Raw genomic sequence first — 12,007 nt, forward strand, 5'->3', positions numbered from 1 at the left:
AAGAAAGGTCTTGGCCATAATTTTTAAGCACTAATTATGTTGCTGTTACCAAGCTGGTCCAGTAATATGCTGTCCCAAAGTTGCTCTTTTTGATAGCAGCAAATAATTAGCTGAAATTAAAAAGGGATAGGAGGATCAGGGAAAGGAAATATTTAAGTGCTACATTAAATTACATAATAAATGAGCATTAAGTCACTCAAGAAAGGTGGTGAAAAATGAAAGTTGCTCAGTCGTGTCTTGACTCTTTGTGACCCCGTGGACTGTAGCCAACCAGGCTCTTCTGTCCATGGAATTCTTCAGGCAAGAATACTGGAGTGGGTTGCCATTCCCTTCTTCAGGGGATCTTCCCTACCCAGGGACTGAATCTTGTCTCCTGCATCAAAGACCGATTCTTTACCATCTGAGCCACTAGGGAAGCAAGTACATATATATGCAACATCCCCAGATCAAGGAACAGGTCTTTAGTAGGTTCCAAAAAAACACTAGCCTCCCTAGGTAGAAAAGACAATTACTATGCATAATTCTAAAGGTTACCACATCAAACACATAGCTCTTCTTGTAAAGCATCACAGTAATCTGAAAAAAGAATCATTCATACTTTTCAAATAAACACAAAATAAACCACATAATTCTGAATAAGTAGTAACAACTTTATTTTAACTCAACGTGCTGAAATGCAAAAAATATTTTCAGCAACAAGATACAAAAAGTATGTATCTCATCATTGACATCAGCTGATTAAAAATGAGGCTGAAAAGTTCAATGTGTCTTTATACATTTGAATCTTGAAAATCAATTCCCCCCAGAACTAATTTTTAAATAATTTCAGCAGACTTTTATTTTCAAAAATGGGACTCAATTTATATTTTCATTCTAAAAAACTGAAGGCAAAAATTAACTGGGTTACAGTATACAATGATAAACTCTAACAACAGAAAAAGGTTTAAATATAAGAATTCTTTTTTCAAACGTAAAGTCCACATACTGCAAACAGAAGACACGGTGTGGTGATTTCATTCTTAGTGAAGAGGAAATCTCGCATGGTAGGCACTCAATATTTGTTCAACTGGACCTAAAATTTACATCATTCCATTTTAACACTTAAACAAAGTAGAGCTCATAATCTGTATAAAAGAGGTTTGCAAAATACTCTTATGTGTGCTGAAAGTGCTGTCTTTATAATCTGAAAACACTAAAACCCACCCACCCACCTTGTTTTGCAAGAATACACTGAATATTTTCATTTTACCCATCAAAGAGCATGAACATCCAACTCAGAATAATTCACCTCTTCAAGCAGACTTGGCTTTGAGAAAAGCTTGCTGAGTTGGACTTAAACAAAACAACTTACTGAAGTCCCTAGTGTTCTATTTTAGTTAACACTAGGAAGTATACAAAGATTCTGCTTAGATTTTGAATTTATGCACAAAACTTAAAAGGGTAAATAAATTAATTACATGTCTGGCAATTTAAGCTCTAACTTAAATTTAGTTTAAAAATAAAACAATAATGTTCATGACAAATTTTTAAGAGATCTTCATTAACATTTTTAAACTCAATTTCAAAACTGATGTCCTAAAAAGGCACTGTTTTCACATTTCATCATGCAGTAAATTGGTCACATTTTTGAGAATTATAATTTCCTCAACTGTCCCCCCAAATAAAGCACATTTAAATGGAATACATTTCAACTAAGCTAAACTTTCAACATTTAACTGAGTCCTATTTTCAGAAATTCACTTTTGAACATACCACACACAAATCCAAGCAAATATACATATACACACATACACACGCACACACACATGCCTAATGACCACATAATACATGCAAGGATCTCCAATTACTATTTCAAGACAATGACACATGAGTATTCAAGGAGGTAACAATGGCAGGCCATATGTGATGGCACCTTCATATTTGTGCTCCAAGTATCGATACACACTAAAATTAAAAAATGAAAAAGGCACAAATATAGTGTTTCTGTATCTCAATCTAAAGAACAGTTCTCCAATGGTTACTTTTATAATATGTAATGTTTAAGACCAGTAACTACTTTTCTAAGAAAGAGCTGTTTAGGTGACAAAAGGGAAACAGGAGCAGGCTTTAGTTCAAAAGGCAACAACACTGCTTTGAACAAAATCTGTGTCTACTGAAAACCATGTGTATAGTTAAAAAAAAAAAAAAGGCTATTAGAACACTCATTTCAGAATACATTAACAGTTTTACATTGCCTCAAGAACCCACAATACCAAAAATATACAAATAAATTAAAAAAAATAAATCAACTACCATGTGATTCTGTTAATATAATTGATAGGCATTATATTATCTGAAAAGTGGACATTTCTACAAACGTGGATATCCTTACAGCACAGTGTTTGACATTTTTGGTACAAAATGTGTTACCAAACCAAAAAAAAAAATCTTTATAATAAAACCCTTCAGATTTGCAATAAACACAAAAGTAAGGGTAAGCTGAAATGTACATTATAGATGTTACCACTGAAGTCACTATGGTTAGAAATGTAGATTCAAGCAGTGAATTAATTCACAATGCGTCTGTGTGCATTTGATATAAATGGATACACCAGTATTTATTTATTTTTTTTAATATGTGACAACAAAATTCTAGGGCCTGAGAAGAGAATTTTTTTCTTCTAAGACCCTGGCAAAATCTCAAATCCTTAAAGTGTATATGTATGTGTGTGTTTTTTTAAGCTGCACACTGTAAATTTAAAAGGCTCAATATTATGGTTTAGTTAAGAAGTGAATTTCTGCTCCTTATAATACTCTTACGTAGTTTTCTACTCTCTATAATACTCTTACATAGGACAGAGTCCACTCATATGTAAGAATCCTTCTATCACAAGGTAGTCTTTCAATATTAAATTTAACTTAATACAACAAAGACTCAAACTACAAAAGAAGAAACGAAGATATCTGAAAATACCATCTTTTCAAACTTCAGTTTGATGTGGATAAAAATGATTATTTGACAGCGTTTGTTCAATGTAAATATGAATCATTCTTGGCATATTAGGATTCAGTAAATACCTAATAGATAACAAAAATAGTATCTATTTTAAAACTTTAGCTTCATTTTTTTTCTTTTTGCCCTAACTTCAAAAACTAAACAAACAAATTATACAAATTTCAATCTGGAGAATAGTTACATAGGTAAATATATAGATATATGCATTCTTTTTTCCAGTGACACACTTCTTCCCCTTGTGGTCAAACACAACTCTTGCCTAAGAAGCATACTACCACTGTTAGAGGAAATCTGATACAGCGCTTGACACTGATCACTCCTGCTTCGCCATGACAATGCACTAGAACAGACCTCTGCTGTGACCAAACTGAAGATATGTATGTGTTTAAAGCTAAAATTCATTTATGATAAAGAACTGGCCTGTGAAAAGCAGTTTATAAACAGTTTATCCTGTTCACATTATGCATTATTTCAATTATCATCCACAATGTTGGTACAGTTACTGAGACAGACAGGAGAAACCTAGGGAGGAAAAAAGGTTTCAGAGTGTAGCCTGACATATTTCTAAGGGTCCTCTCCTTTGGTCTTCAAATAATAACAGTTCATTGTTTTTAGAAGGAGAGTAGACTGTCTAGGATTCATTTACTGTTCAGGTGCCTTCTTCAAAGTGTGATAAAACAGTAGTAAATTCAATAATGAATATCTGAAAGTCAAACCAATGTAACTATAATTGGGAATATCTTTCTTATCTATTACCACAAACATCCCAGTTGCCTCCATCTTTCTTAAAAAATTCCTTCAAAAGTTAAGACAATTAATTATACCACATCAATTCCCTCAAAAGAAAGAAAGAAGAAAAAAAAAAAGAGTACCATTTAGCATATAAAAGTTACACATTAAAAGTGCATATATATCTTCTTAATTGGCCCAGTCATTAAATTTATATTTGGTCATCCTTACTTTTAACATATAGAATTCTTCATGTAAATGTAGGTCACTATAAATTTAAAAAAATTAATTCAGCACTAAACATGCTTTCTTCTTATTGAAATCTTAACCTCAATCAGTTCTCAATCATTGTAAACTTGGATAAACTCACAAAGAAACCCAAGTAAAGGTTTGTTATGCTTCTCTTAGTTTGCTGGATAATTAACATACAAACATCACAAATTTCACTAAAAATTTGGGCCAACTCATTGCATATTTGCCCCCTGAAATGAAAAATAAATTAGAACTGAAGCAGTGTATTGCCATAACTTACCTTGAAGGTAAGCAGTTTCTCCTGTATTTATAGAACTTAGACTAGAAACATTACCAGTCATCTCCAACACAAGTGCTTTTTTAAAAGAAAACCTAGTTTTAAACTTTTAGTACAGGACAAACGCTACAAAATTCATCTGCCTTTCTCAAACTAATGGAAGATCCTTTTGAAACTTACTATCTTCAGTTATCAATATTACTGCATTATGGAGCTAGTGCAATCCTGCATAGCCTTGGTCACAATGACAAGGCACAATAAAAAAATTAAAGTATTATATGAACAAGAGAAGTCACTGAAGATAATTTAAGGCCTTGAAGTGAATTAGAGTATAATCAGTCTAATTTAAAGCTGAAGAATAAACCATAAATTATCCACCTGAAATGCAAGCAATATGCTTTTTCAGCTTCTGTTCTGTGGACAAGACAACAGAAACAACTCTTGCTTATGGTTTGTGTATTAGAATCCTTCTGGACCTGGAGGAGTAAAAGTCAATTCCATTTTTCTACAGTTCATGGAGGGTTTCAAGACTGTTTTAGCCGTTTTCGTGGAATACCAAACTGTGGACACTGTGCAGATGCTAGTGCTCGGAAGGCTTCTGCTACCAAATGTGGGTGGGAATGAATCATGGACTTCCACCCGGATGTTTCCATTATGTCCGCTGCTTGGCTGAAAAATAAAAGTAAGAGATGTTTACTAAGGAGTACTTTGCAAAATGCATCGTTGCACTGTCATTTTTTTTTTTTTAATTTACAGATTTCAAAATTCTGTCTCCTATGTATTCACACCACTTGAACTCACTAACATATCATCCTCACCGTATTGGTGTTTTCTGTTGTGACTGGAGCTTTCAATTTCTCTGCAAGTTCGGCGCTCCTGGAGTGTATGACTCTGGTCTGCAGAGCTCAACTCCCACTGTCACCATCTCTACACTCCCTCTTTCAAGAGCTCCTTCCTCTGGCTCTTACACACAGGCTTCCTCTGGAGTTCCAAGTTCTGCCCTCTACTCTTCTTTAGTGTGCACTGTCCATCTTATCCCAGCCACTTTCACAGGTCTAACTATCACACTCAACAATGATAAACAGTGATTTGCTAAGTCCTAGGCCTCCCACAAGGTCTGTCCCCAACCACCTGTTTTCTTTACCTGAACGTGCCTTGAACGCCGTAAATTTCAGAATGAGGATAAGAACTCAACATGTCTAATCCCCAAATTCTTCCTCTCTCATTTCCAATAAGCTAATGCTTCCACTATCAGCCAGTGATTCAAGTCGGAAACCTGGGAGTCACCCTAGATCCCATCCTTTCTAATCAATCATTAAAGCCCTATTTGAATTCCCAAAGGTATCCTGAATCAAGTAAGGCCCACAACATCTCATGCTTGAATTACTGTAAGAGTCTCCTAATTTGTCTTCTACTCTCCTATCATGCTCTTCTCAAACCAGCTTCTATGCTACCTCAGTAATAAATACCTTAAAAAGATCTTCTGTTGTTCTCCAATGCTAGTACACAGGTTCTTTAGAAAGAGAAATGAGAAACAACGTTTCCCAGTTCTTCCCCCTAGCTTTCTACCTCCCATTCATGCTTTGGCACTGTGTATAATATTAATAGTAACAGTAACAACAATACTGAACTGTTTATTGTTAAAGGATGTACAACAAGCTCTGAGTTAACACAATTACTCAAGCAACAAATCTAGTTATCCTTGCTTGTCTCCTGTCTTCTCTCCTTTGTACCTACCTACCATCAAATAATACACAAATATTACAGACTGTCCATTCAAAATATTATATGCTTTTATTTCCTTCTAGCCCCACTATCACTAATCAAGTCAAATTTTTACCTTCATCTCTTGCCTGAACTACCTTCAATAACTTTCTAACTGGCCTATCTATACATAACCATTCTCCTTAATTACCACCACCACTACAACCTCCCCATGCTCAAGCATGTGGAGAGACTGCTAAAACAAACACCTGATCACATCCTCCTCTAGGTTAAACTCTTTTACTGTATGACCATCCTCTTTGAATAATGTCTAAAAGCAGTAATGTTATTTAGATGGCCTTCCATGATCTGATTTTTGCCTTTTCTCTTCAGCTTCTCATACTCCTCGTCCCCATACTGTTCTTTCTTATCTTTAAACCGTTGCACACCTGTATCTTTTTTTTTTTTTCTGGGACACACCTTTCCACCTCTTCCCTCTTCTTCACTGAGATAAGTCCTACTAATACTTCAGGTCTTTATACAACAATTCTTCAAAAGGACTTTCTCTGACACTTAGGTCAGGTCCTTTTGCTATATGCTCAGATGGGTATGCTCTGCCTTACCTATTATTACACTTTAGTTCAACTACTTTGTTTAGTTCCTATATATCTCCTGCTAAACCATAAACTCCACGAAGGCATGAAAAACATATATCTGTCAAATGAATGATCTACTATTGCTTCATGCATCTATATTTGGATTCAAGTGATGCTTTCTGTCTGCAATGCCTTTTATTTCCTCCTCAGTTCTGCTTATTTCTATTCAGATTTTAAGACAAAGCTCAGTCATCTTTACATCTAAACCTCCACCCTTAGTTGTGTCCTGCACATACCCTTCTTTATGACATTACTTACCATATTATAATGAAATATGCATGGATGTGTTTCTGTCATTAGATAAATTTCTTAACAACAAGGATTTTTCCTCATACTTGTTTCTGTATGCAGCACCTTAGCATAGTGCTTGACACAAAACTGACGCTAGGCATTCAGTTAAGTTTGCTGAACTAAACATTAGCTGATAACAATTAAAAAATTTGCCTGACATCAAATTACCAGTGTACTTTCACGTTTATAATTTCAACCTGCTGTTTAGAATCATAGAGATTGTTAATATATCTGATATTTTCATTGATTTAATTCAACAAGTATCTATTGACAGTCTCTATGTACACCATAGTTTCTACATGGGATACAGAATAAGCTTATATTTTTTTGACACTGTAAAATATTTTTACAGACTAAAATTAGAGATTGAATGTGGCAAAGTACAAAGCATCACAAAATTATCATTCCATTTTTCTAGGAACACATACCATAATACATTATCACACACTGACTAATATATAGACTAGCTAGTATTTTAAAAGTATTCACTCATTTTTACCTTCAGAAAACAGAATTCACGAACTATTAAGAATTCAGTTAACCAACTTCAAATCTATCAAAACAGATGAAAGCAAGGGAATCATAAGTCAAACATTCATTTTCTTATCTTTGACACAATCTTTTTCTAATTTCTTACATCAATTTTTGATAATTTCCAAGAACAGAGTTTAACGGTATATAGGCAAAAACTAATCAAAAGCAGATGCAAATTCTTTAACCTACTGACTCTCATTTTGATTCTGAGTAACTGCAAAGAGTAAAAAAGTCACTCTAAATATGAGTGAAGAAGGGGGAAAAAAAGGGAATAATAAATTCTCATGCTTATGTCATTCTGAAGATTCAGGCTTAGAAAGATGTCATGACTACCCTGCTCCTTAGGGTTTTACCAGGGGAAAGATCAAATTGCTACCATTTCTGGAAGGCTAGGTAATTAACCTAATACAGATGTGATGCAAGGTACCTGGCTGCCCTAAGAAGCAGAGGCATTCAAATGTTAAGACTTCCCAGGCAAATCTGGAGGGTACATTTCCTCATAGGATAAAATTAGTATTTCCCACATTTTTAGAAATGCTTTCTGAAGGGGCAGGCACAGGGTCTCTAGTAGTCACTGAAATACCTGGACTGAGCTACATGCTAATGTGAACATATATGCTTAAGAAAAGACAGTGTCCATCCCAGTTCACATTAAAAGCTGATCTACAAGGGAGCATAGCCTCAAGAATCCACTACATGGTTAAATTATTATTTTTTTTTAACTTGCAGTTTGCTTCATGTCATTAATATCTGGATTCATACTTATTGTAGATGAACAAAAGGCTATGCAACAAACACTTAATTTCATGTACGCAGATCAACTTTAAGTCAGAAACTGATGTCATCTTACTTGCTGTTCCAGTTTTTCCCATCTTTACACCCAAGCTGTCGAAGTACACTGCACCTGCATTGAAGATTTAAACACACTTAAGAAAGTCAGGTGAAAAACTGTTGAAGGTGTCATGTCCACTGAAATACAAGCACAGCTTACCTATTAATAAAGTCTATGGCTTGTGCTTTCAATTGCTCTGCACTGTGCAAATCTGCAAGGACAAGGGTATCAGCAACATTTTCTACTGAGAGGTTACTACACAAAGCTTCTTCACACATGACCTTCAGCCGTTCCAGTGCATACTATCCAGAAAGGAAAGCACAACATTAAACATTTATTCAAACTACCAAGTTCTAAATACATGATATTTATAACTTAGAAAAAATGAAGTTAAAGCACAATACACATCAAACTGAGGGTACTTTAAAAATCTTTATTTTAAATATAAAGAAAGTATGAGTTCCTGCATTCAAGATAAAGACTAATTTTTCTTAAGAAATTTCTATCTTAAGAAAATTTCTATCTGAGTTCAAGATAGAGGATGAAATGTCAACCCACTCCAATATTCTTGACTGGAGAATCCCATGGACAGAGCAGCCTGGAGGGCTGAAGTCCAAAGGGATACGACTGAGCACACATGCAAGGTATAGTGTATTTTTAAAACAGAGGCTTCTTTAAAAACCTCTTAGGTACTCAAAAAAACAAACAAAAATACCTTTATTACTTAATACTCTTAATGAGTATATTTCTCTTTTCTAATATTTTAAACACCAGTCAGGACACAGCATATTGTCACTACTTAAAGCTGAAGAAAAATGATAAAGCTTAATACTCATAACCATAACTTGTATTTGACATACATGTGAAGAGAACATACTTGGCAGCTTCACTGAGGTATAACTGACATACAATAAAATGCACATATTTGAAGTTTATACAGCCACATAACCATCATTAAATCAAGAGTGAACACAGTCATTATCCCCCAAATTTCCTTCTACCTCTTTGTAATCCTCCTTTCTTACCCCACCTCAGGCAAGACCTCTGATATGTTTTCTACTGCTAGAATTCACATTTCTGAAGTCTTCTATAAAAGAAATCATAGAATTTGCACTTGTTTATCTGGCTTCCAGTCATTATAATTATTTTAAGATTCATGCATGCTGTTGTCTGTGTATCAATAGTTCTATGCTTTTTACTGCTCAGTGGTATCCCATTGATCTTTTGATGAACATTTGGGTGTTTCCAGTTTCTAGCTGTTACAAACAAAGCTGCTACAAACATTCATATGTCATTAAACGGGCATATGCTGCCTTTTCCCTTGAGTATAAACCTATAAATAAATGCACTGGATAATATGGTTAAGTGTAAAACTTAAAAAAAAAATTGCCAAACAGTCTTTCAAAGTGGTTGTATCATTTTACACTCTCATAAAGCAGTATATAAGAGTCTATATCCTTGACCATACTTGGTATGGTTTTAATAATTTTAGCTGTTATAACAGTCATAGACATATCTCATGGTGGTTTTAACTTACACTACCCTAACAAGGTTGAGCATTTTTTGATATGCTGAATGGACTACTGAATGGACATTATTTTAAGAAGTGTCTATTCAAATATTTTTATTTTTAGAAATAATTTTGTTTACTTATAATTGTTTTGAGAGTTCTTTATATGGTCTGAATATGAAAGACCTTTATCATATATATTCTGGATAAAAGTTGTTCATCAGTTATGCTTTGCAAATATGTTCTTCTAGTGTCTTCTGAAGAAGTTTTAAATTTCATTGAGGCCCAATTTATCATTTTTCCTTTTATGTATATTTGGTGTCATAGCCAAGAAGTCTTTGCCTAGTGTAAGACTATGAAGACGTTCTCCTATATTTTCTTTTAGAAGTTTAAGATTTTGGGGGGTTTATAATCTATTCTGTGTTACTTTTTGTATATGATGTGAAGTACACACACAGAATTCGGTCTTTTCAAGAGTTCAACCACAGTTCATCTTTTTGGGTACAGACTACCAATTCCTACAGCACCATGTACTGAAAAGACTATCGTTTCTCCAATCAACTATCCTTGCACTTTCATCAAAAATTATACAGTCATACATGTGACAGTCTATTTCTGTACTCTCTATTCTGTTTCAATGAGTTGTCTATCTTGTCACCAATACAACAGTGTCTTAAATACTAAAGCTTTATGAGTTCTCCATTTTATTAATAATCTTTTTCAAAGTTATCTGATTATTCTAGGTCCCTGCTCTTGCATATAAATTTTTAAAACAGCTTGTCAGTTTGTACCCCTCATCCCTGCAAAGGCAGGTTAGGAATTTTGATACCGACATGCTGGTTCTCCTAATCAAAAGAGAAGTGAAATTTTAACAATGTTAAAATTTCCAGTCCATTAATAAGACTTTCTCTCCATTTACTGAAGTGTACCTGAATTTCTATTATCAGTATGTTATAATATTCAGCATACAGGTCTTGAACATCTTTTGTCAGACTCATGTCTATGTGTTTTGTATTTTTCATTCCATTATAATGGCATTTCTACATTTAAATTCTGAGAAAGTTGCAGATTTGAATAAGCTATAAGAAATAAGATTCCATATACACTTGTCCCAGTTTCTCCCTTTGGTAACATTTTTAAAAATAAGTATAATTATCACTATAAATACATATTCATAAATACACATACAGACATATACATGGACAGAAGTAGCATGGATATTAGTACTTTTGGAGAAAGCCTCCAATGGGCTTTAGCGTTTTCAGGACTGAGAACTACTGACTTTGAAATTTCCTGCCACTTTTACACTGTTTCCCTATCTTCAAGAATTTAGCACTGTAAAATAACATTACAAAATAAGATGTTTTTTTCTCTACATCCTGTATTAAAAAATAAATCTATGAATACAGGATTAAGTTACAAAAAATACACAATATTTTCTTCCTTTTTTATAGATGAACGTCATGCACTGTATCTTAAGACTATCTCAAAATTGCAATAAATTATATGCACTACTGTGTGTTCTCATAAAACAGTAAAGATACACTCAAAACTGAGTCTGAAGTTAACATTCCATTTGTTCCATATACTCTAAATCAGCTCAAGATACTTTTATGTCTTATTGATTTAAAATTGTTTCATTTCCATATTATCCCACTGTGTTATTTCATAATACTCAAGAGGCATCCACAATTAGTATAAATTAATTCAATACTTCAAGTTATTGAGGGTTCTCATTTGATGATAGCTTTCTAGATATGTCAAGCTTGAGGACATTTTTCAGCTCTTTAAGACCTAATTACTTACTTTGTCTGCAGCTGCCAACAAGTTGTCAGCCATTTTGTCAAGGTTTGGCGCTTTCCCTGTGTAAATGAATCTCATCATTTCTTTAAAAACCTCAGGGTCTACATCATTTATTTCCACTCGATTCTGGTATTGAAAACACAGAAAATGTTATATTTCAAAAAAAAGCACATAGACAATGAACCAGAGCAAAACTAACAATAGTTTAAAAGCCCCGAATCAGCACTTAAGCAATGTACAACTCAAATATTCATTAAAGTGTATTTTCAAAGTTAAGCAGGCAGGTCTAAGAAGAAGTATAATAAGTCAAGCACTACCATGTAGAAATACAAACCCCAGTTTCTCAGTTAAAAAGTCAAATACAAATTTAAAAAAAAAAAAAAAAAAAACCAAATCTGTAAAGCCAAACTAAATCTTTATTCAG

General features: G+C 33.8%; 1 protein-coding gene across 1 annotated transcript in view; it reads right to left on the reverse strand.

Annotated features, from left to right (window-relative positions):
• Nucleotides 1–4,777: 4,777 nt before the first annotated feature.
• The window catches only part of SPOPL (speckle type BTB/POZ protein like), a 47,139-nt gene continuing 39,909 nt past the window's right edge, over nt 4,778–12,007 (reverse strand). Inside the window, exons 9-12 of the mRNA XM_068969191.1 lie at nt 11,587–11,709; nt 8,430–8,572; nt 8,289–8,342; nt 4,778–4,922 (exon numbers count right to left, since the gene is read on the reverse strand). Of these exons, the coding sequence (XP_068825292.1) occupies nt 4,778–4,922; nt 8,289–8,342; nt 8,430–8,572; nt 11,587–11,709 (465 nt within the window). The remainder of the gene's footprint in view (nt 4,923–8,288; nt 8,343–8,429; nt 8,573–11,586; nt 11,710–12,007) is intronic.

This window comes from Capricornis sumatraensis, chromosome 3, assembly GCF_032405125.1.
Source record: "Capricornis sumatraensis isolate serow.1 chromosome 3, serow.2, whole genome shotgun sequence".
Taxonomy (NCBI): domain Eukaryota; kingdom Metazoa; phylum Chordata; class Mammalia; order Artiodactyla; family Bovidae; genus Capricornis; species Capricornis sumatraensis.